Source organism: Cryptomeria japonica, chromosome 7 (genome assembly GCF_030272615.1).
Source record: "Cryptomeria japonica chromosome 7, Sugi_1.0, whole genome shotgun sequence".
Lineage (NCBI taxonomy): Eukaryota > Viridiplantae > Streptophyta > Pinopsida > Cupressales > Cupressaceae > Cryptomeria > Cryptomeria japonica.
This window is the reverse complement of record NC_081411.1, coordinates 102674228-102701376: the sequence shown is the minus strand read 5'-3', so window position 1 is coordinate 102701376 and position 27149 is coordinate 102674228. Positions and strand designations below refer to the sequence as shown.

General features: G+C 38.2%; 2 protein-coding genes across 2 annotated transcripts in view; both read right to left on the bottom strand.

The window, feature by feature from the left end:
- Window positions 1-24412, bottom strand: part of LOC131856480 (disease resistance protein RPV1-like) — a 143220-nt gene extending 118808 nt beyond the window's left edge. Inside the window, exons 1-4 of the mRNA XM_059208269.1 lie at window positions 24369-24412; window positions 22567-24289; window positions 21991-22206; window positions 21692-21874 (exon numbers count right to left, since the gene is read on the bottom strand). Coding sequence (XP_059064252.1) covers window positions 21692-21874; window positions 21991-22206; window positions 22567-24289; window positions 24369-24412 — 2166 coding nt within the window. The remainder of the gene's footprint in view (window positions 1-21691; window positions 21875-21990; window positions 22207-22566; window positions 24290-24368) is intronic.
- LOC131058780 (disease resistance protein Roq1-like) lies at window positions 23911-26710 on the bottom strand. Its single transcript, XM_059208092.1, has 3 exons — window positions 26019-26710; window positions 24787-25885; window positions 23911-24659 (listed from the first exon to the last, which is right to left on the bottom strand). The coding sequence occupies exons 1-3, from the start codon at window positions 26645-26647 to the stop codon at window positions 24459-24461; spliced, it is 1929 nt and encodes a 642-aa protein (XP_059064075.1). The 5' UTR covers window positions 26648-26710; the 3' UTR covers window positions 23911-24458.
- Between the last annotated feature and the right edge of the window lie 439 nt (window positions 26711-27149).

The following is a 27149-nucleotide window of genomic DNA, read 5'->3' as shown; positions in this document are numbered from 1 at the left end:
GGACACAAAATAAACCCTAACGACACCTAAGGGGTCATAGGACATCATATGACTCCTTAGCACACCATATGACCCCCAACAACACTATATGGTGTCCTAAGTGGTCATATAGTGTCCTAAGGGCTCATAAGACACCATATGACCCCGTAGGACACCATATGACACATAACAACACCAAATGGTGTCCTAAGGGTTCATATGGTGCCTTATGGGGTCATAGGACACCATATGACCCCTTAGGACACCATACGACACATAACAACACCAAATGGTGTCCTAAGGGGTCATAGGACACCATATGACCCCTTAGGACACCATACGACACATGATAACACCAAATGGTATTTTAAGGGGTCATATGGTGTCCTAAGGGATCATAGGACACCATATGACCCCTTAGGACACCATACGACACATAACAACACCAAATGGTGTCCTAAGGAGACCATGTGACCCATAACAACATAATATGATGTCCTAAGGGGTCATAGAACACCATATGACCCCTTAGGATACCATATGACCCTTAGAACACAATGTGACCCCTAACAACATCATATAGTGTCGCAAGGGGTCATAGGAGACCATATGACCCCTTATGACACAATATGACCCCTAACAATGTCATATGGTGTCCTAAGGGGTTATAGAACACCATATGACCCCTTAGGACACCATAAGACCCATAATGCCACCATATGATGTCCCAAGGGGTCATATGGTGTCCTAAAGGGTCACGAGACACCATATGACCTCTTAGGACATAGTATGACCCCTAACAAAACCTAATGTATCATATGGTGTCTCAGGGGTCATACGATGTCCTATGATGCCTTAGGACACAATATGACCCCTCAGAACACCATACAAACACCAACGACACCATATGGTGTCCTAAGGGGTCATAGGACACCATATGACCCGTTAGGACACAATATGACCCCTAACAGTACCTAAGGGGTCATATGGTGTCCTAAGAGGTCATAGGACACCATATGACCGCTTAACAAACCATACGACCCTAACGACACCATATGGTGTCCTAAAGGTTCATAAAACACCATATGACCCCTTAGAACACCATAAGACTCATATCAACATGATATGATGTCCTAAGGTGTCATATGGTGTCCTAAAGGTTCATGAGACACCATATGACCCTTTAGGACACAATATGACCCCTAACAATACCCAAGGTGTCATATGATGTCCTATGGCCCTCTAAGATACAATATGACCCCTTAGCACACCATATAACCCCTAACGATGTCATATGGTATCCTAAGGAGTTATAAGATGCCATATGGTGTCCTAAGGAGTTATAAGACACCATATGACTCGTTAGGACACACTATGACCCTTAACAACACTTAAGGGGTCAAAGGACACCATATGAACCCTTAGGACACAATATAACCCCCAACGACAACTAATGGGTCATATGGTATCCTAAGTGGTCATATGATGTCCTATGACCCCTTAAGACATAATATGACCCCTTAGCATACCATACAGATCCTAACGACACCATATGGTGTCCTAAGGGGTCATAGGACACCATATGACCCCAAACGACACCTAAGGGATCATATGTTGTCCTAAGGGGTCATATGGTGTCCTAAGGGGTCATAGGACACCATATGATCCATGATGACACCATATGGTGTCCTAAGGGGTCATAGGACACCATATGACCCCTTAGGACACAATATGATCCCTAACGATACCTTAGGGGTTATATGGTGTCCTCAGTGGTCATATGATATCTTAAGACCCCTTAGCACACTATACGAACCCTAACAACACTATGTGGTGTCCTAAGGGGTCATAGGATACCATATGACTTGTTAGGACACCATACGACCCATAATGACACCATATAGTGTTTTAAGGTGCCATATGGTGTCCTAAGAGGTCATAGGACACCATATGACCCTTTAAGACACAATATGACCCCTTAGCACACCATATGAGCCCTAAGGATATCATATGGTGTCCTAAGGGTTCATAGGACACCATGGGACCCATTAGGACACAATATGACCCCTAACAACACCTAATGGGTCATATGGTAAAGTTAGAGTTGAGGATAGGTATGCTAGAGAGATGGTATTTGGGGAAGAGAGAATTAGAGAGAGTTTGGGGTAATTAGGGGTTGGGAGGAGAGGGGGATGGGAAAGTATCAACAAAGGGAGAGAGGGAGAGATGAGGAGAGAGGTTCCAAGAGAGAGGTCTAGAGAGAAGGTAATTAGGGGAATGGGAAGGGGGGAGAGATAGGGAGGGAGTATCAACAAAAGAAGAGGGGGGGGAGATGGGGAGAGAGCCCCCTGATTACCCTATCTCTAGTCTATCTATTTGTTAATACTTCCCTCTTCCCCTCCGCTCCCCCTAATTATCCTCTCTATCACTCTCTTCACCTCTCTCCACATCTCCCCCTCTCTCCTTTTGTTGATACTTACACTTCTCCCTCTCTTCTTATCCGCTAATTACACCCAACTCTCTCTCACATTATTTATGTCCCTCAATTACCCTCGATCACCTCTCTCCTCCTGTGGGTTTATAGATACTTCCCTCTCCCCCCTCCCCCCACACCCTAATTACGCTCTATGTCCTCTTCATCTTTGTCCTCATCTCTCTTTTCTCTTTGTTGATACTTCCCCCTCTCCCCCTCTCCTCCTACCCCTTAATAATCTCAAACTCTCCCTCTCATTCTCTCTTCACCCCAATCACCCCCTCCCTCCCTCTCTTCACCTACCACGTAATTACCTCTAGCTCTCTCTCTCTCTCTCTCTCTCTCTCTCTCTCTCTCTCTCTCTCTCTCTCTCTCTTCCTCCCAATTACTCTCTCCTTCTCACTTCTCTCCCCCTCTCCTTTTTTTGATACTTCCCTATGCCTCTCCTTGCCCCCTCTAAATTTTGTTGCTAGAGATGAGAAGGAAATGCAGAGAGACTAGTCTAGATCTTAGGGAAGAGAGAGTGACATAGAGGAGGAAATTATGAAGAGGTAGAAATATAAGCACCTTGTAGAGTTTGAGATAATGAATGAAGTATTCAATGACAGTTAAAGATATAGGTCTAGATAGAGATGTATAAATATGGACAAAAGAGAGGGATGAAGAAACAAATAGTTGGAGTGATAGGTTTAGGAGAGAGGTGGAGAAAGGAACAAACATAGATAACATGGTTTATCAAAATTTATCGAACTTAATTAAATTCCTAAATTTTCTATTATTAATTACTTATTTAGTTTATTTTGAGATGATTGTTACAAAAAAATCATGCAATAGGGAAATCATATGAAAAAGTAATGAGCTTTTTATGTTTTTTTGTATTAAGTATAATAGAATTACAAAGCTCATTTTTTCTCATTTGAGCATCCACGTTACAAACTTATTACAAATACCAGCTCCTTTTGAGCAAACTTATTACAAATGCTAGCTCCTTTCAAGCACCAAACTAGAAACAACAATTGGAAGACTCACAACTTAGAAATTCACTTAACAATGAGACAAATACAACCAATGGAAGACCAAGAGTCACAACTTATAATTCTACACAAAGGTGTCCCTCATGGGAGTTGAACTTGAGTCTCCACATTGACAACTCAATGTTTTAACCAACTAAGCTCAACCCCTTGGACAACTTTTTATGTTTTAAAAATGAAAGATGAATGTAAATGAATTATAATTATTTTTTAAAACAAATAATTTAAATATACCTATTCCATATCATAGAGCTCTAAATTGCCTTTCCAATGCTCATAAAAAGTCAAAATTTCGATATAAAATGCAAAAGTTATGCCCAATTTACTAAAATATATTTTTTTATGTTTTCAAAATGGATATTTGGATATTCTATTTTAAAACATAAATTTTTCCCTCCATTTTTTCATTTGAGTTTGCTTTGGGATTTGGCTTGGAAGTGACAAGCCTAGAAAGTCAATTGAAAAAATGTGTTTTTCAGTATTCCTTGATTTTCTAGACTTTACACTGGTGGTTAACGACTTTTTTATAGCCAAAATTAATAAAATGAAAAGGGTTTTTTTAAGGACATTCTTAGCTTTCCAACAATATAAGGCTTGTCTTATTTCAACTTCATTAAATAATTATTATTTATTTTCTAATTAAATTTTGACAGAAGTCTTGATTGATAGACTGATTGAAAAAACACGTATAACTTTCAAACGGTATAACATTTTTTGAATCCGAAACATGCCTCACATCCTATGCTTCATCTACTATAGGGAAAAAAAATGAATTTCATAAGGTTTTGACCAAGTTAAGGTGGTTAGACGTAGGAGTTTCTGAATTTCTGAAAAGTTGTAGTAAAAAATTCAGAAATAATTATTTACTTTATAAAAAATTATAAGAAAATATGTGTCACATCTGGACATGAGTCTAATACTTATATTATAAATTTATAAAATAATATTATGATTTGATTGTGATTAGGGTGGTCAAACATACACCTACTTCTTATCTTTTTCCTGTAATTTTAATACCACTGTATTGAAATTTGAAATTTTCATCAAATAGGATTTTTTTCCAAAAAACAACTAGTAGCTTAGAAACTACATTCAATTTTCTATAGATTCTTTTTTTACCTTTTTTCTAAAATAATGTTCATAAATTTCATTGCCACTTAAGGGCCTGTTTTGGTACACCATGATCCTGCACATACCCTAACAAGGGATGTAAAACATCATGTTCCTGCTGAGAGTTAAAAATGTGGATGGTAGAGGGGAGTTAGAGAAGGTTAATGTACATGCTAGGTATAATGGTAAAGAACACAATGCCTTGATGGTTTTTCCAAGAAGGAATGTAGAAGGAAGATATCTATCAGTGCCATTTGCATTTTATAACTACTGATAATTACAAAAATGTAGATGACTACAAGATTGGAAATAAATTAGGAGTAATTTTCATCAAAAATCTGATTAAACTAATTTATAAATTTTATCTTTCATATCCAAAATTAATAATTTATACTTTGTAATTGTTAATTTTTAAATAACTATATTTAATAAATTTTATTCAAAAATTATACTTAATTAATATATTGAAAAATATAATATTAATATAACAAAATTACATGTATTAAAGGTTTTCTAGATTTTAACTGCATTAATACCCACTATTAAAAATAGTTGAAAAAAATTATGATTCTAGACAAGGCATTTTGAAAGGTTGTAAAAACAAGTTTGGATCTTCTTATAATATCCCCATAGAGTTACATGTAAGTATGAGTGCAATGAAGTTAAATGATCATAGAACATGTGGATAGAAGCTTATGGAAGAACAAGGATAAAATACAATCATGTTAGAGAGGTGTGTTGTATGCCTTATATAATCATATTATTATATTGATGTTGTCAAGAGATACGTTATTAGCCTTGTGAATGTCATTAAATGTTTGCTAGTAGATATGGTGCATTTTCAATTGCCAGGGGACACCACACTTGGAGGTTCATACTAATACTTAATATTATGAAATTTTTATGTCAAATGGAATGCCAAATTTAGGTTATAATAATTTTTCTCTTTAGCATTTGTTGTATATGTAATATTGGATAATGTGATAAGAAACTTTAAGAAGTTAGATTAAATAGGAGGGCTCATAATTTTATCTTGGAAGTTCTAATTAGCCTTGAATGATGAGTCAAATATAGGCATCCACCTTATGAAATCTCACTTCAAGTGAGTTTCCATTATGGTTTTCTTAGTAAGTTTCCGTGGTAAATTATTTTCTTTGTCCTTGTTTATATGTAGAACACTTGGGAAAGTGGCTTGAGAGAAGCTTGAAAAAGCATGCATAATAAGTGTGAGGAGATTAGAAGTTAATGGAATGCTATTAAAACCCTACCAAGAGTAGCAAATGATAAATATTTAGTATTGTTAAAATTTTCATTATATCTATAACCACATCTAGTGTTTAATAAAATTTGCTCGATTTTTTCTCTCTTTAAGGGGATTTTCGGGATACATATGATGTTATTTGTATGAATGGGTTGTTTTATATGTTAGATTTCTAAAGCTTTTTTTTTTTTTAGTTATATTGTTGATTTATGTCAATATTAAATTTGATTTAATAGACCACTCTTAGGGTTGCTCTAATACAATTAATGGTAATTCCTAATGATTAATAAATGTGACAAACATTGTTATTATGTTCAAATTATAAGTAGATGGTTTTTGTTAGGGATAACATTTGGAGGTGCACTTAGGTTGTGGAGGATCACAAGGATTAAGAGTCGATAGGGATAGGGCAACAAGAGAAATATAAATAAAAGTGCATTATTTCTTTAACTCTTATATTTTAGTTTGGGAAATATTTTAAAATTAATAAGGATAATGTCAATATTTTATCTTGAATCTGAGTAGCAAGAGTTGGTAAATTCTTTTCCAAATTGAGTTTTTGGCACTCTCAACTCTTGCAACCTTAATTTCATTGTTTTCATTCCCATAATGATATTCTCATCCTCAACATTTTTTTATTGACTAATGCACAGTAAATAAATAAAAATACAATGATGAAGGGTAGTTAAAAGACTATTGGCAAGATGTAGAACATTAAACTAAATTAATAAAAAGATAATGAGAAACTAAACCAGGTAGATAATTGTTAGTCCAAAGACTAGAATAAGAGCCATACATTATACCATACTAACTCCAATAAATCATTACATAAAATCATTTAACAATCCATGAGAAGAACCAAACAAACAATACATACAAAAGTTGAAGGTAGCAATTCTCAATATTTGCAACAAAATCAATTATTTTCATGATTTTTAAACCCTTAATGCTTGCTACCATAAAATTCAATATATTTGCTTTGGAAATTACCAAATTTAGTGTATACCTACATTGATGGAGGAGTCAAAAGAATTCTTCTAACCTCCAAAATGCCTCTTGACCTCTCTCTCTTCAATATAATTTTTTATTAAAGATTTAATTTGTAAGAAGGAATTCATACATAATTTAAGAAGGCCGAATATAGAGAATATCAAAATTAAATGTCCAATTTAATTGCCATAATCTATATATTTATAAGATTATATTCAAATTCTTTTCAAAGAAAAACAAATGTTTCCACTCTGTCACCTCACCTATTCCTAGTAATGAATTCCTTAATTCCAAATCGAAGAGCTTCTTATGATAGAAATAAGATCGTAACACAAGTTTCCCCAGCTCACATGGTCCTTAATATTGTCATTAATGCATTGTATGAATTCCCAAAGAAGAAAATTTGAAAGCAAGAAAATATTGTAATCACACCAATGAAGACAATGGTTATAAGGTCATAAAATCTCCATTTCTATATGGATGGCCTTCTTCACACACTACCCTAGCATATTCATCTCCAACAAGAGGTTTGACATCTTTGTCTTATCATTCTTATGCACTCATTTTCCTTTGCCCAACATAACCTCTATATATCTATCAAAATTATTAGTTATCAATCAGATATTTAATACCAGCAATGTTTGTGTAATATCATGCCATAGAGATGATTCGATGCCTTAGAAATTCTTCACATAAAGTTATCCTCTCTCACATAGGTATACAGGTTTTGGTTGCTGAAAGTACAGATGGACATCTTCGATTTCCATGCTCAACATTCATATAGTACACTTCGAACACTTCTCTTTCCATTTAAGAAACTCCTATCCATATTTGAACATGGATAATGTTTGGGTAGTATGATCTGGCTGATCTATCCTAGGCATGTAAGAAAAAGTAATTAAGAAGTTGCTAGCAGCTAGGTAGACCTATTTATTAACTCGTATCATATTTTTGTTCTATTGGAAAACAAAAACATATACCCACTAAACATTCTATTTTGAATTGTAAGTATGTTTGTATACTTGAGAATGAAGTTTTCTTCAATAAATTGTCCCTGGATGCGAAGAATCATATCTTCTCTGGCCCTGAATACACCTAAGCGCCATGTAGGAAATTTAGACCCCAACTCAGAGGTACACCTCACAAGGCCATATAATTAGATTTCACTTTTCCCAAAACAGGTTTAGTAAAAAACCGCCATGAAAAAGAGCAGTTTTGTGAGACAGAGGCTTGACACATTCCTCCTTATTATCATGCCTAGTGGTAGGTGAGTTCCAAGCCATGGATTGCGCCTGCAAAACCTCATATACCATTTCATAACAAAGAACATTCTCCTCCACAACTATTTCTCTTGGCTCTTCCCACCCCGCCCCCTACTCTAGAAAATCGGCCCTTTTGTCTCAGTGATATCCACTTGTTCATATTGCATTTCATAAAACACAATGTTAATGTATTTTTCTTACACCTTCAAGCAAAATGTTGCTTCCAATGTGATGCTTGCAAAGAAAAGGAAACAAGTGCATAGAGTATGCACCCATTAGCCCAAATCATCCGTATAAATCATATGTCAAGCCATTATCATAGGAAATATATGTGGATTATGAGTTGAGGAAAATCCCACTTACTTTCTTGGCCTGCTGGCCATTTGTCCACTTTGGTTGTACTAAGGGAGAGAAAACAAATAGAAAAAACAACTAAAAACAAAACAAAACTGTTGGGCTGACTTTCAGAGTAAATTAAATGAAGCAGAGGGAGGGGGATGTGCAGTAATATGGACGTAATGTTGGGTGTCGAGCTATGTTTTGTATTTATTTTGTGCTAAGTTGGCAGTGGTTCAACTGGCTGACTGATTGTCTGCACTATGGGGGACTCTGTTTTGGCTTGGGAAACAAACCCATTAAAACAACACTCACAAAATCCACCATTGTTCCAGGGGAGAGAGAATGGTATTATAAAATGTAAATGATCTATTATTTGTTATTTTTTAAGTCAAAGTTCAGAATTTCTTCCTTCTGAGCTCTTTTCACATCTACTGATCTTAGCATTTTTTTCTTGAGATAAATTAATTTATGTTTGACCTCGAAATCTGAAATTTTTATGTCTATCCAGGTTTTGGGCTGGAAATAGTCTTGTTTGTAATACAAAGACTGTATTCTTGGGGGATTTTGTTGTGGTAAGTGCAACGTTCATTGGCTGAAGAGGGGTCAAAGAAGACATCTTCCAAAATGAAGTTTATGAAGCTAGGATCCAAACATATTTCAGGCAATGGGTAATATCAGGTTAGCAATTTTGACTTTACAGGTTGTACTCAATATTGGTTCAATTGGGAAAATAACTCAAACTCAGTTGTTTAGATTGTGGAGTGCTTCTGGTAGAGGAGAATGGAAGAGGATAATGTGTTCTATTGCATTCTGCTAATTAGAGACTCCTCCAAAATAGAATTGTTATGACTGACTGATGTAGCGGTTGTGGCTAAATCCCAAACGCATACTCCACACACAAACAATAATGATAGGAAGTTCAGGGGAAAACATTGTTGTCAGAATTGTGACAGGAACGAAATAGAGAATAACAAAATTCGATAACAAAAATGTATTTAGCATTCAATTACAATGAGAACGGGAACCATCAATAACAACCAACAATGCAAATGTAAACACCAAAAAGGTTATCTTTATTATTACTCAACATATGAAGGTGGCTACTTAAAATAATAGATGTTTACAAACAAACAAACTGGTCATACATCTGTTGGTTGACTTCTCCTCTGCAACTCAATAACCACCTGCACTTTGTTTCTGTCTCCATGTGCCCCTTTCATCGACTCAACATCCTTACAGCTCTACCTGTTATAGTTTCCTTGTGCATTACTTCATGCAACGTTTTCTATTTTCTCTCCCTTTGTGAACCCAAGTATCTGATCGGCTTACTTCACACACAAATCAACTATCTTTCTTGACCATGACCTTTCCCCTCTGTTTGCTACACAAACTCAGACTTCTTTTACACGTTAATCCTTTGTTGCTATTCATCCAAATTGGGACTCTTTTGGTTTTGCCCAATTATCAATCCACACTCCCATTCCTGACACTTAAGTTTCTAAAGGTCAGCCTCTCAGCCTTTCTATCTAATACCTCTTCACACTAACTGCCAAATCCCCTCTTGTATTGTCGATTCTGGCCTTTTTCATTCCAGTCAAATCACCTTCCCTTTGCCTATCAGCCTTCTCCCTTTCAGCACCCATCCTAATCGGGCCAATTCCAATCTTTAGCGTTTTTACCTGGTTTATTTCTGAGTTACTCCTCCTAACCATTTAATTACCCTTTGTAACTGATTATTTTCATCACTCATTAATTGTTCATATTCAATTCAACCTCTTGCTAATGTGGTGACAAGATGAATGATTAGTCATTTAGAAAATTCTAGCGTGATGCTCCTGCATCACTAATGTTGAAAGCATGCAACTTTCTCTTGCTTTTGAAAGTAGAATTTTTCTACAAGGTTCTATGTTGTTACTTCTTAGACAAACTTTTGGAGAGATGGATTGATTATTTTTTAAATTTCATAATGCAATGTTTAATTTTTTTTCTTTTTAAGAGCTTGTTTATTAGTTTTGCGTCGATGACATAGATTGATGGCCTCTTTCTTTTGGTTCATACTCGCCATCTCAACCTCTCTTTTTAAAAGATAAAATAGTAAGAAATTTTGTAATTTTCATTGTATGTGCTTTTAAATAGATCTCAAAATTAGTCATTTTTATTTATTTTTGGTTGTATGACTACAACAGGCACATTGTTAACAGGTTTAATCTCAGGAATTGGCAATTTTTGCTATGGTTTTCATGGTTTACAAAGGATAAAATAGCATTTACGAAGGAGTTTTTGACAAGAAAAGATGTTTTCTTCTTGTTGAGTAAAAGATGCAGCCAACATAGTTTTGCCATCTAGCTTTACATGTGTTCTTCATTCTAGAAAGATCACAACTATCATTCTATAGTTTTCATCATAAGTCTTACAGGAATATAATTTACAACTAGATTCCTTTTTCATAAATATTAGAGTCCTCATACCCAAGGCATTTATGCATTTTCCTAATGTCAAGTTGTTAATGCCTTTGGAGCCTTAGAGTTTATTATACCAGGTGTGGAGATCTTGTTGCTAGCTCTTCTAGAGTTCATGTTTGAATGTCTGATAATTAAATTTAATTCACAGTTTAATTAAGATCATCGGGGTATATGCACAAAGTTGTGGTACCAAAAAGGTGCCACACTTTAAAAAAAATGAAAAATGCTCATAAGGCGCACGCCTTATAAGGCACGCGCACTATAGGGCACTCGCCTTATAGGCTTGGTGTGCCAGGCCTAAGGCTTGGCACACCAAGCCTATAAGGCGAGTGCCCTATAGTGCGTGCACCTTATATGAGAGAATGTGGGCTTGGATCATGGGTCAAGGGTCCCATATAAGGCTTGGCACACCAAGCCTATAAGGTGAGTGCCCTATAGTGCGCGCGCCTTATATGAGAGAATGTGGGCTTGGATCATGGGTCAAGGGTCCCATATAACTATTTTTTAGTGCATCTCATTTGGCGAGCGCCAAATGACTTCCATTGAAATATTTTAACCTTTGATAAATTTATACTCTATACCCTATAGTTTGATAGCCACAACCATAAAAATTAAACCATTTCAAACCTATAAAAAATACCCTAGATCATATGACCAAATATGCTAAATCCTCGACCCTATACAATAACCATACACCCTATAACCTAATATGCTAAACCATATTAGGTCGTTATGGGTCGTATGGTGTCCTAAGGGGTCATATGGTGTCCTATGACCCCTTAGGACATAATGTGGACCCTACCGACTATCCTAAGGGGTCATAGGACACTATATGACTAGTTAGGAGACAATATGACCCCTAGGACACCATATGACCCATAATGACACTATATGGTGTTCTAAGGGGTCATATGGTGTCCTATGGCCCCTTAGGACACCATATGACCCATAACGACACTTTATGATGTTCTAAGGGGTCACATGGTGTCGTAAGGGGTCATATGGTATCCTAAGGGGTCATAGGATACTACGTGACCCGATAGGACACTATATGACCCCTTAGGACACCATATGACCCATAACGACACCATATTAGGACACCATTTGACCCCTTCAGACACCATATGAACCATAATGACATCATATTGTGTCCTAAGGGGTCATATGGTGTCCTAAGGGATCATATGGTGTCGTAATGGGTCATATAATGTCATATGAGCCCTTAGGATACCATATAACCCCTTACGTGTCGTTAGGGTTCACATTGTGTCCTAAGGGGTCATATGGTGTCCTATGACCCCTTAAGACACCATATGGTATCGTTATGGGTCGTATGGTGTCATAAGGGGTCATATGGTATCCTATGACCCCATAGGAAACAATATGTTGTTGTTATGGGTCGTATGGTGTCCTATGAGCCCATAGGACACCATATGACCCCTTAGGACATAATATGGTGTCATTATGGGTTGTATGGTGTCCTAAGGGGTCATATGGTGTCCTATGGGGCCATAGGACACCATATGACCCCTTAGGTGTCGTTAGGGATCATATTGTGTCTTAACGGGTCATATGGTGTGTTATGACCCCTTAAGACACCATGTGACCCCTTAGGACACTATACGACCCATAATGACATCATATGGTGTCCTAAGGGGTCATAGGACACCATAATACCCCGTAGGACACAATGTGAACCCTAATGACATGTAAGGGGTTATATGGTATCCTAAGGGGTCATAGAACATTATATGACCTATTAGGAAACCATATGAGCCCTTAGGACACAGTATGGTGTCGTAAGGGGTCTTACGGTATTGTATGACCCCTTAGCACACCATATGACCCCTAAGGATACAATATGGTGTCATTATGCATTGTATGGTGTCCTAAGGAGTCATATGATGTCATATGACCCCTTAGGACACAATATGGTGTCGTTATGGGTTGTATGGTGTCCTAAGGGGTCATATGGTGTCTAATGGGGCCATAGGACACCATATGACCCCTTAAGACACAATGTGACCCTAACGACATGTAAGGGGTTATATGGTATCCTAAGGGGTCATAGGACACTATATAACCCGTTAGGACACCATATGACTGCTCAGAACACCATATGACCCCTTAGGACACAATATGGTGTCGTTATGGGTCGTATGGTGTTGTAAGGGGTCATATGGTATCCTATGACTCGTTAGGACACCATATGACCCCTTAGGACACAATATGGTGTCGTTATGGGTCATAGGGTGTCCTAAGGGGTCATATGGTGTCCTATGACCCCCTAGGACACCATATGACCCCTTAGGACACAATAAGGTGTCATTATGTGTCGTATGGTGTCCTAAGGGGTCATATGGTGTCCTATGAGGCAATAGGACCCCATATGACCCCTTAGGTGTCGTTAGGGATCATATTGTGTCTTAACGGGTTATATGGTGTGTTATGACCCCTTAAGACACCATACGACCCATAATGACACCATATGGTGTCCTAAGGGGTCATATAGTGTCCTAAGGGGTCATAGGACACCATATGACCCCTTAGGACATAATGTGAACCCTAACAACATTTAACGGGTTATATGGTATCCTAAGGGGTCATTAGACACTATATGACCCATTATGACACCATATGACCTCTAAAGACATCATATGACCCCTTAGGACACAATATGGTGTCGTTATGGGTCGTATGGTGTCCTAAAGTGTCATATGGTGTCCTATGACCCCTTAGGATGCCATATGACCCCTTAGGACACAATATGATGTCGTTATGGATCGTATGGTGTCCTAAGGGGTCATGTGATGTCCTATGGGGCCATAGGACACCATATGACCCCTTAGGTATTGTTAGGGATCATATTATGTCTTAACGAGTCATATGGTGTGTTATGACCCCTTAAGACACCATATGATGCCTTAGGACACCATACGACCCATAATGACACCATATGGTGTCCTAAGGGGTCATATAGTGTCCTAAGGGGTCATAGGACACCAGATGACCCCTTAGGACATAATGTGAACCCTAACGACATGTAAGGGGTTATATGGTATCCTAAGGGGTCATAGGACACTATATGACCTGTTAGGACACCATATGACCCCTTAGGACACCATATGACCCAGAACAACACTATATGGTGTTCTAAGGGGTCACATGGTGTCGTAAGGGGTCATATGGTATCCTATGACCCCTTAGGAAACAATATGGTGTCGTTATGGGTCGTATGGTGTCCTAAGGGGTCATATGGTGTCCTATGACCCCTTAGGACACCATATGACCCCTTAGGACACAATATGGTGTTGTTATGGGTTGTATGGTGTCCTATGGGGCCATAGGACACCATATGACTACTTAGGTGTCATTAGGGATCGTATTATGTCTTAAAGGGTCATATGGTGTGTTATGACCCCTTAAGACACCATATGACCCCTTAGGACACCATACGACCCATAATGACACCATATGGTGTCCTAAGGGGTCATTTAGTGTCCTAAGGGGTCATAGGACACCATATGACCCCTTAGGACACAATGTGAACCCTAACAACATGTAAGGGGTTATATGGTGTCCTATGGGGTCATAGGACACTATATAACCCGTTAGGACACCATATGATCCCTTAGGACACCATATGACCCATAACGATACTATATGGTGTTCTTAGGGGTCACATGGTGTCGTAAGGGGTCATATGGTATCCTATGACCCCTTAGGACACTATATGACCCCTTAGGACACTATATGGTGTCATTATAGGTCGTATAGTGTCTTAAGGGGTCATATGGTGTCCTATGACCCCTTAGGACACCATACAACCCATAACGACACCATATTGTGTCCTAAGGGGTCATATGGTGTCCTATGGGGCCATAGGACACCATATGACCCCTTAGGTGTTGTTAGAGATCATATTATGTCTTAACGGGTCATATTATGCGTTATGACCCCTTAAGACACCATATGACCCCTTAGGACACTATACGACCCATAATGACACCATGTGGTATTCTAAGGGGTGATATAGTGTCCTAAGGGGTCATAGGACACCATATGACCCGTTACGACACAATGTTAACCCTAACGACACTATATAACCTGTTAGGACACCATACGACCCCTTAGGACACCATATGACCCATAATGACACTATATGGTGTTCTAAGGGGTCACATGGTGTCCTAAGTGGTCATCTAGTGTCCTAGGACACCTTATGACACAATATGGTGTCGTTATGGGTTGTATGGTGTCGTAAGGGGTTATATGGTATCCTATGACCCCTTAGGACACCATATGACCCCTTAGGACACAATATGGTGTCGTTATGGGTCGTATGGTGTCCTAAGGGGTCATATTGATGAATACTAAGAGGGGGGGTGAATTAGTATGCCAAAAATTACTGCACTAAAACACTTACATAGTCTAAACATAAACTGGTAAAGCAGTCTAACAATCAAACCAGTTACAACACATGCAAACCAAAATGCGAATAAAGCATTCACCCACAGAAGCAATACAACCATAACACAAGATATTTGACGTGGAAACCCAACTCAGAAAAACCACGGTGAGATGGAACTCACAAGTCACTATCTGCAGAATAGAAACCAGACCGGTAAAGGACAGATCGGTTAAGGTCTTACAATGTTCTTTGCCAGAACATATCCTGTTAGGAATCTCAATCTCTGTTAGGAGATAAGTCCGATTAAAGACTACCTTGTTAGAGGATTTTAGATTCACATGTGTGAACCACCTTGCGAGAGGATTTTACAAAGGCTTTGAGGCCTACCCGGTTAAGGGCTACAGACTTATCAAAGATGTGAGTAATCAACAAGTGTTTGATCTATCTAATAGCACAAATTGCTTGGTTAGATCCAGTATTACTCACAGCTAATGCATTCCAGCATTACTTCAGTCTTCTCTATATCTCTCACAGTTACAACTCGATCTTCATAGATTAGATCATTCTCACAACAACTCAACTTCCACCTTAAACCCTAGCACGACATTAACCCTTTCAGTAGCAGTAACAACAACTTTAAAACCCTAGACATGATGTCCTTTTAAAGGAATCTAATTTCACGTCGGTCCAATAGGATTACATTACAATTTCCTAGGTTCAATGAATCTAGACATACTCAGTAACATGACACAAAAAGCACCGTCAATGTGTCGACACCGTCAAACAATCGGTGGATTGGTAACTCATCATAGAGTATTACTAGTTTATACAATATACCGGTTGCCAGTTTGACAAAAATGAAGACTGGTAAGAATGTGTTATGCTGCTTTGCTCCCTCGTACCACTTGTGATCTACGAACCGCTTGGGGTCGACATGTCGTTTCCTACCGAGAAACACATTTTGTAAAATCACCACTAGTCTAAAGACTAGTATACAACATACCGGTTGGAACAAATACTGGTTGAGCATGAGCTCATACATTTAAAGGGGATCTCAATACAAGTGTGTGTCCATCAATGACAATCACAACATAAACAACAAAAATGCCAACACATATGGTGTCCTATGACCCCTTAGGACACCATATGACCCCTTAGGACACAATTCCCCACTCTCTATGTCACTTCTCTCTCTCCCTATCTATGTCTATAATTATTTCCTCTCTACCTCCTTACCCCTCTTTCTCTCTTATTTTCTTCTCTCCCTCGCTTACCTGTCTACCTCTTCCCTCTCTTGGTCTCTCAGTCTCTCCCTTACATAGGGTTGGGGGTATTGGTTGTATTGATACCTCTCTCTCTCTCTCTCTCTCTCTCTCTCTCTCTCTCTCTCTCTCTCTCTCTCTCTCTCTCTCTCTCTCTCTCTCTCTCTCTCTCTCCTATCTCTCCCCTCTCTAGGTTACTCTCCCTTTCTTCCTCTCTCCATCTCTATCCCTCATTACGCACATGTCTCTCCCCATTTATCTCCCTCACCTCTATCTTTCCTCCCTAGGTCTCTCACCTCTTTCTTCCTAGGCTCTAGATCTCTCACCTCTCTATATCCCCCTCTATCTATGTCATTGCTCTCTCTCCCTATCTAGGTCTATAATTCTTTCCTCTCTAACTCCTTACCCCTCTTTCTCTCTTATTTTCTTCTCTCCCTCCCTTACCTATCTACCTCTTCCATCTCTTGGTCTCTCAGTCTCTCCCTTACATAAGGTTGGGGGTATTGGTTGCATTGATACTTATTTCTATCTCTCTCTCTCTCACCTATCTCTCCCCTCTCTAGGTTTCTCTCCCTTTCTTCCTCTCTCCCTCTCGATCCCCCATCCCTCCTTACCCTCATCTCTCTCTGTCTCTCTATTCTTTATGCTTCTCCCTTCCTCTCTACCTCTCTAATTATGCATCCTTGTATAATTACCCACCTCTCTATATCCCCCTCTATCTATGTCACTTCTCTCTCTCCCTATCTAGGTCTATCTATGGACACCATATGACCCCTTAGGACCATACGATGTCCTACTAGGAGAGAACTAAAGAGGGGGCAAATATATAGGTGAGAGAACTATATGGGGAAGGAGAGATGAGAGACCTCTAGATGACAAGAGAGAGGATTGAGATAGATAGAGGGGGAGAGAGAGAGGTAAGTAATGAGACATGATGGAGAGGTAGATAGGTGGAGAAGAAGGAAGTGAGAAACCTAGAGAGGGGAGAGAGAGTTGATGACCTAGAATGTAGAGAGAGAGAAAAAAAAAGTGGGGGAGTGAGATATATATGGGGGTGTGTATGGATGAGGAAATAGAGAGGGAGAGGAGAAGGGAGGGATATACCTAAAGAGGGGGGGGGGAGATAGAAGAGGAGAGACAAAAGAAAAAAGAGAGCAGTAAGAGGGGATGAATGGAGAGTTAGACATGGAGAGAGTGATAGACCTATGGAAGAAAGAGATAAAGAGGTAAGGGGAGGAAGAGAAGAGGAGGGGGTTCATAAAGGGATAGAGTTAAGGTGGTGAGAGGGAGAGAGAGGTAGAGAGGGAGGGAGAGAACTATAAAGGGGATGTATAGATAGGTGAGAGACCTAGATGGCAAGAAAGGAGTGAGATAGATAGAGGGGGATAATGAGAGGTGGGTAACAAGACCTATATGCAGAGGTAGATAGGTGGAGAGGGAGGGGAGAAACCTAGAGAGTGTGGGATGGAGAGGTAATGACCTAGAAAATGAAGATAGAGAATAAGAGAGGAAGAGAGAAGAGAGAGTGGGGGAGGGAGATAGAGAGGTATAGGGGAAGAAAGGAAGGGAGAGAACTAGAGAGGGGAAGGATGGAGAAGAGAAGAGATATAAGAACAAAGAGATGGATAAGAGGGGATGAATGGAGAGGTGGACATGGAAGGAGTGAAAGACCTAGCAAATGAGGAGATAGATAGGTTTGGAGAGAGAGAGAAGAGAGGGAGATAGTTCATAAATAGATAGGGGTAAGGGGAAGGGAGAGAAAGGTGGTGAGGGAGGGAGAGAACTAGAGGGTGGACAATTAGATAAGTGAGAAACCTAGATGGGGAGGGAGAGGCGACTAATAATATAGGGAGGGAGAGGTAGTGGGGTGAATAGGGAGGGAGGGAGAGCCCTAGATATGGGGAGAGAGAGGATTGAAGGGATAGGTAGGGACCAAGAGAAAGTAGTGGGAGGGGAGAGAAATAATAAGAGGTGAGAGAGAAGAAGAGAGAGGGAGGGAGTCAAGGATAGAAATGGGGGTATAAGGAAGGAATGAAAGGTAGAGAGGATGGGATATACCTAGAGAAGGGAGAGAGAAGTGAGAGAGACAAGAGAGGGAGAGAGATAGGTCTAGAGTTTGGGGAAGATAAAGAGAGTGAGATATAGAGATAAAAAATGCTAATAGGAGCATGCTGATTACTGAAATTTGACATGTTGATTACTAAAATTTGACTGTCTGAAATTTTATATGATCCTCTAAAAACAAGAATCTACATTATAACTCCTATAGAGCTGAAACCACTCTCAAACATCCTGCCAATATATACATGTAATATAACTTAAAGTATAAGAAAGGAAAGACATATTGAAATGTGACTTATACTTAAATGTTATATTTCATGTATATATTCTCCTGTCGGGTGGGTATGACTTGTGCCCAAGTTGAAAATTGTTCCCAAAATGTGAAATTGGACAATGCAGAGCATTTGGCGAGTGCCAAATTTGGCGCTTGCCAAATGCAAAAAAATGACTTTTCACATTTAGCGAGCGCCAAATGTGAAAAGTCAATTTTTTGAATTTGGCGCACGCCAAATAGGGCGAGTGCCATATTTAGCACTCGCCAAATGGTTTTCTTTGGAAACCACCAACCCTTTGGGTTGGATTGTACTTGGGCATCCAACCCAAAGGGTTGGACGACCATTTTAGGCCTGAAACATGTTTTTATCAGAAGATTAAAAAATTTAACATATTTTTGGCCGTGCTCTCCATCAGGTTTGCACGTGTTTCAATGAAACTTAAAAAAACACCATAGAGACTTCAAGATCTCTCTTAGCTATCCAAGCATGTAATGTTTTTCACATTTTGATTTCGTTAAGGCTTTCATCTATAATTTCTTTTGTTAGTGTGTCCTTTTTTTGTCAAAAACCAACATGCACTAGTTTGGCTATAGTTTTTTACACGTTCATCAAATTTTGAAGAAACATACATTTTTAGAAACTAGACTCCATTCTACACAATTTAAAAAAAAAAGTTTTGATTTTCAATTAATTTTCAATGATTTTAGGGGGGAGTAAGCTCAAATTTCCACTTTTCAAGGTGTGTCCACTTCAAAAATTAGTAAAAAATCATGTACTCATTAAAAAATTAGCCAAAAAATCTAGCATAAACTACAAGGTGTTAGCTAGTTTCTCACTGAAGTGATTTTAAAAATTCAAAAAAAACGTTAACATTTTAGGGGAGCCACAATAGACGCTATGTTATGTTTTTTGTATAAAAACAGGACAACTTTTTGTGGCCCCCCTTTTTGAAGCCCTTAATCTCCACCATTTTCAAAAAAAAATAGTAGTTTAGAAAGAAGACTTGAAGCACTCTAACTCTTGTTCTTGTTGCATATTCTAATTTGGAGTGTAACTATGTTCAATTTGTCATTGAAGTTCAGAATTTGTTGATTTCAGAAAAAAAAAAAAAAAAAAGTGGCATCTTAAGACCCCCTTTTGGTACCACAACTTGGTGCACATACCCATCAGATATAGTTTTTTGTTCTAAAATGTATTTTGATTAACAACAATTAACGCTAATTAAAATTGGTAAAAAATTTAGACACAAGTCCTTGTCAAAAATAGTTTTTGCAGAGCAAGAGGCATTTCAATGTATATCAGTATTTATATAAAGGCGGTTTTGGTGGGCTAATATTGGGAAGCCCCTTGGGATGTAGTTATTGTATTGTTGGGAAGCTTCGGTCAAACACGAAGGGAGGAGGAAAGAAGGGATTTCTTTCTTTCTTGCCTGTTGACGTGATTTACTAATAGACATGGCGTCCTCCATAGGATTTTACCAACGACTTGGTTCTGTTTTCTTTGAGTGATGGTAAGATCTGGTGGATTTGTTCTTCTTTAAGAAAAATGTATGATGTGGGATGGAAATGATGCATGATGATGATACAAAGATGCAACTAGCAGCCATAATTCTTTCATTATGCCAAGTTGCACCATACATGGTGAAGTGACAATTTAAAAAATAAATAAAAAATGAATTATGCAATGGTAGTTACCAGTAGAATGACAGATAAATAACTTTTTTTATTATAAAAAATCAAAATTATACAAATTCAAACAAATATTACTAATTACAATAAAATGATTGGTCATCGTATAAAACAAATTGATTTTAACTATAATATTTCATGCATTCACTAAGTTTTGATTCATGCTAATCAAATATTAAGAACAAGACGCAAGTATTTAATCGAAGAGGATTCAAAAATAGTTATAGACATATTAACATCTAATGAAAAGAACATGAATAATATTTAATTATTCATGCATTCACTAACTAAGTCTTTAAGTCATGATGATCAAATATTAAGAACAAGACTTAAGTATTTAATCGAAGGGGATTCAAAAATAGTTACAAACAGATTAACATCTAATGAAAAGAATATGAATAATATTTAATTATTAGTTTAAAAAATACAAAAGTATGCTTGTAAAAGATGGAGAAGTGCATTAAATTCAAAGTTAAAAAATAGAAAAATAAGAATTGGATGTTCATATTGTGACAAACTAATTTTAAAATGAATGTTCAACATCTAATTATAAAAAACAACATTATTTTCTCTTACAACATATAAATCAATAACAGAAGATTAAATACTTATATTATATTTTGACAATTTTAATCAAACAATAAAAAATCTATAAATTAATAAAATAATTTATTTTATAAAATAATTAAATAATTACAAGTAAAAAAATATTTTATATTATATATAGCAATCATATACTTGTGAGCACAAATGGAAATATAAATTCTTTGTACCTATTAAGAATTAGTGGAAAGAAAAAAATCCAAGAACAATAAACTTTACATAAAGTTAATTTAGACTGCCACATAATTCTCCCTAATTCTATTAATGCCTAGGCTATCTTATTTTCTTAAAAGCATAAAATGAGTGTTACCTATTCCAGACGTGCTAATAATCGGTAAAATGCCTCCACCACTCTTTCCCTTCTTCCCTCAACTACCACTGCTCTCTCTCTCTCTACTTCAACACTTCCCCCGAAGGAAAGTGACCACATGTGTGACCACATGTATATAGGACGATACTTGTCTAAGCACACACATATTCGTACCACTTTCCTCTCCTCCTCATTCTTCTCCTTTCCCTCCAAATAAAACAAATAATCACCCTTATACGAATGTTCGAACGTCTCATCCACCTCGTTGACCACAAGATCAGGAAACGCCAAAGAATTTACAGCTGGCTCCGCCACACGGCTCACGCTACCTTGTATCTCCAGATACCTTGGGCATTCCTACAAATTGTATTATATTAAAGTCAGTAATATGAACATTTACATAAATACGAAAACCTCTGAATTTGTAACAATTATTATTTATTTACCTTCATAGACTGAATTCAAGGTTTCACAGCTGATATGGTGTCACATTCGAGCACTAGTTCTTCCAATCGTTCCACTCTCTCCAAACTTTGTATACCGGGCACCTTCCAACAGGTATTTCGAAGCCGCAGTTTCTTCAATGACTTGGAGTGTTGCAAACCTTCTATTTTTTCAACTTTGGGGCAATTCGCCATTTCAAATCTTCTCAGCGAAGCCAAATCAGCAAAGCTTGGGAGTTCTTGTATCTGCGGACAATCACATATAAGCAATCTTTTAAGGCTTACGAGACCACTAACACACCCAATATTCTTCAGCACGTGGCATTTTCTTATTGATAGGCTTTTGAGAGACACTGGCAGTGTCTCTATCTCCATTAAATGGAGACTTGTTTGTGGTCTTCAGCCGGGGCATCAAAATCCATTTCACCAATAGAATCTATAATTCTAATAGTCTTCAATGAGCACAAGTTTACAAGAGAAGTTTGCAAGCATTTTAACATCGGACTTTCAAATGACTCTAATTTGACCAGTGCACCAATGTTAGTAGGTAAAGCTCTCAACTTGACCAGTGCACCAATGTTAGTAGGTAAAGCTTTTCAAGGATGCCTGGTTCACTATTTGATGAGGCAGATCTTCTATTTCCTCGCAACCACTGAGTCCCAAGAACGCGAGCTTCTTGATGTTTTCAAGTGCATCTAATTTCAGTTTAAGCTTGGCACAACCCGATAAATTTAGATTTTCCAGGTGTATCAGCTGCTTAAAAGAATCTGGCAACGTGCTCAACTGCTTGCAAGTATTTATATGTATAGACTTCAAGCTTTTTAAATTGCCAAAACCATCAGGTAGTGAGGACAGAATTTCACAACCTGATATTTCTAGCTTTTCCAGGTGTATCAACTGCGTGAAAGAACCTGGCAACTCGCTCAACTGCTTGCAATAATGTAGATTTATAGACTTCAAGCGTTTTAAATTGCCAAAACCATCAGGTAGTGAGGACAGAATTTCACAACCTGATATTTCTAGCTTTTCCAGGTGTATCAACTGCGTGAAAGAACCTGGCAACTCGCTCAACTGCTTGCAATTTCGTAGATATATAGACTTCAAGCGTTTTAAATTGCCAAAACCATCAGGTAGTGAGGACAGAATTCCACAACCTGATATTTCTAGCTTTTCCAGGTGTATCAACTGCGTGAAAGAACCTGGCAACTCGCTCAACTGCTTGCAATAATGTAGATTTATAGACTTCAAGCGTTTTAAATTGCCAAAACCATCAGGTAGTGAGGACAGAATTTCACAACCCCATAAATTTAGATTTTCCAGGTGTATCAGCTGCTTGAAAGAATCTGGCAACGTGCTCAACTGCTTGCAATAATGTAGATTTATAGACTTCAAGCGTTTTAAATTGCCAAAACTATCAGGTAGTGAGGACAGAATTCCACAACCTGATATTTCTAGCTTTTCCAGGTGTATCAACTGCGTGAAAGAACCTGGCAACTCGCTCAACTGCTTGCAATAATGTAGATTTATAGACTTCAAGCGTTTTAAATTGCCAAAACCATCAGGTAGTGAGGACAGAATTTCACAACCCCATAAATTTAGATTTTCCAGGTGTATCAGCTGCTTGAAAGAATCTGGCAACGTGCTCAACTGCTTGCAATAATGTAGATTTATAGACTTCAAGCGTTTTAAATTGCCAAAACCATCAGGTAGTGAGGACAGAATTCCACAACCTGATATTTCTAGCTTTTCCAGGTGTATCAACTGCGTGAAAGAACCTGGCAACTCGCTCAACTGCTTGCAATAATGTAGATTTATAGACTTCAAGCATTTTAAATTGCCAAAACCATCAGGTAGTGAGGACAGAATTTCACAACCCCATAAATTTAGATTTTCCAGGTGTATCAGCTGCTTGAAAGAATCTGGCAACGTGCTCAACTGCTTGCAAGTATCTATATGTATAGACTTCAAGCTTTTTAAATTGCCAAAACCATCAGGTAGTGAGGACAGAATTTCACTACCTGATATTTGTAGCATTTCCAGGTGTATCAACTGCGTGAAAGAACCTGGCAACTCGCTCAACTGCCTGCAATTTTGTAGACATATAGACTTCAAGCTTTTTAAATTGCCAAAACCATCAGGCAGTGAAGATAGATTTGGAGCAAAAAACGACAAATACTCCAGCGATTGGAGACCACAGAACTGTTCTGGCAAACTGCTACCGTCAAAGTTAAATAAAAGCTTTTTCAAATAGTGAAGACGTCCAATTGAGCTTGGAAGCCGCTGCAATTTTCTGTTACTCTGTATAATAAGCTCTCTCAATTGTTCAGTACTTAATTTAATTCAAAAAAGCATGAACGAAAAATAAGCTTTTTAAGTGATCTTATTAACAACGAAATCAAAATACTTACATCCACATTATCTTCCCACAATTCTTCCAGCTCATCACCACCATGAATCTCTAAAACACTTAAATGTCTTAATGTAAGCCATACTGGAATTTATTTTAGGGGAAAACCTTCCCAGCGAAGCCACACAAGATGTTCTGATAACGATGCAAAATTTTCTGTGAAATCATTTCCTTCTACATGAAGAATTTCTAATCCATTTGATAATCTACTTGAGATTCCCATTAACTGCGTGTACTCTTTGTATGCGACAAAAGTAGCTGGAGGTTGTATCCCTCGAATTGGCATTTCTTTCTGAATTAAAAAAATAGAAATACAAACTATTTCAATGAACTTAGTGAAAACAGAGGCAGACAGAAGGATACCTATACGATATCACTTATCAATGATTAACGATAATTGAGATGCCAATTAACCTCACCTTGAAATGTTTTTTGTCATCAATCTGTGGCTGCCAAAGACGATTTGACGAGTGTCTACTTGCAATCTCCCTTCCCATATCCCTGAGATGATCATGCATCCTTAGCTTCTCCTCGTAGAAGAAATGTCCTCTCCGATAATCTCGCTCGTCAACCAGCTCCACAAGACACTTATTCACAAGTGTTTGTAAACCGTGCAGACCACTCCAATGCATTCCATCCCACACTGCTATAGCAGTGCTTTTCCATTCTCCAATGAGAAAACAAGCCACATCCAAGAACATCTCTTTTTCTTCTTCATCCAGAGCATCATAGCTAAGCTGTAGACTTTTTTGGATGTCGCCAGGCAATACTCTTGAGAGTTTATTTAATAGGGATTTCCAGTAATCTTTTGACTTTTCGCCATATAATTGTGCCCCCAAAACCTTTAGCGACAGAGGCAACCCATTGCATGCCTTCAAGAAATCTTGAACCAGAGTTTCAAATCCAGTGGGTGGAAAGTGTTGCAAGAAAGCGTGCCAGCAGAACAGCTGCTCGGCATGTGACCTGTTCAGTCCTGGCATTTTATAAATGCAGGAAAGGCCCCATAATTTAAGGACCCCCAATTCACGGGATGTTACAATAACCATACTCTCGGATCCAAGGTTGTCTTTATTTGGCAAAAGAGCATTCAACTGGTCGATGTGATCCACGTCATCCAAAACGATGAGCCCCCGATGAGAGCCCAATCGATTTCCGAGAACTGCTTTGCCTTCATCTACACTGTCGAATGACAGATGATGGACACCGAGGTCTGTTAGAAGCTTTTTCTGCTTGTCAAGCAGAGCATTTCTGGATGCTGCATCACGCACATCCGAAACAAAACTGCATCTCTCAAAGGAGGAAAAGTTTATGTTGAAGAGTTCTTTGGCCAAAGTGGTTTTACCACTACCTCCCATGCCCACGATCCCCGTGATTTTTACATTGCCTTCACTTGCGACTGATTGGAAGCCTTTCACCATTTCATCCAATCCAAGGGGATGTTCGGCGACCCACAAGGGAACACTTTTCATGACTTTCAATGCACAAGTTACAATATTCTTCAAAACTGTGGCCTCGTCCCTAAATATTTAGAGCCGAAAATTAAAATATAACACACTAGTCTGTTTGAATCCTTCTGGTAACAGAATAGAAGAAGAACCTATTTATTTGATATAAGACTTTTCATCGAAAAAATATGAAAAATGATACATACTCATTATTTTTGACCTCGTGGCCGGAATGGAATGAAATGTCGTGAAGTGCCTTTTTCCACTCATTGAGCTTTTCCTGGGTGTATCTGCCTTTCTTTCTGTGATCTGAAAATGCATGGGCATATTTTCCTTTTCCTTGCTCAATCCATCTGAGGTCAGAGGGCTCAACATGATAGAATATGGGGATAACTTTTGCACCAGTTTTTAGCATGAAAGATAGCTCAGCCAAACACCATGGGGATTGGGCATAGTTGGGAGAAAAAATGGCAATGTGAAGAGAGGCACTCTTCATTGCTGCTTCTATTTCTGCTGGTATCACGTCGCCGGCCTTAAGTTCTTCTACATCGAGGAAAGCTCGGAATCCCTTGCCATCAAGTGTTTGGTGAATTTTGCTGGCAAGTGTGTATTTGACATCACTTCCGCGATGGTTAATGAATATCTGCCAGGGCTCCGTGGATGCAGACGCAGAGAATGGTGGTGCGAGCTGGTCAAAAGCGTTTTGGCGATCAGGTTGCGTTTGCCGGCTGAGTGGAGGAGGCAACGCAAACCTGCGGAATGGACCGAGGCAGATTCGTACCAAAACGTTTAGAATGGACAGGCACCGTTCCTGTAATAATTTTATGATCTCCATTAGGCAGTTTAGATGTTGCCTGGGCTCTGGAGATGGTTCAGGTTGCTCAAAATTGTTTCCGAGTTCAGCCTGGTTTGGATTTCTGGTAAAAGAAGGGTTTGGGGGCAAAGAGTGAGGATAAAAGTGATGTAGATGGACAAAATTGGAAGAGATTTAAGGGGAGGATAAGCATAGAAAATGGCGTGTACGAAACCGCGTGAATGAACAGCGTTCATACAAATTGCAAAGAAGCGTCTCCGTGGAAGACAACCACGATTATAAAGAATCTTTTGTTTTTTCCGGAAAGAAGAAACTGTATTTTGTCAAAGTGAAACTTTTGTCGCAACAACTTTTCACACGTATGGAGTATTCAATAAAATTTAGCCAGTGGGTATCAAAATTACCCAATAAAATTAGCAAGTTGGTATCAAAATCGAAATTACCATTGTACCCATAGGTTATATTTAGAGAGAGAAAGCGATTAAAATTATTTTTGATTAAAATATATAATTTATTTAATTAT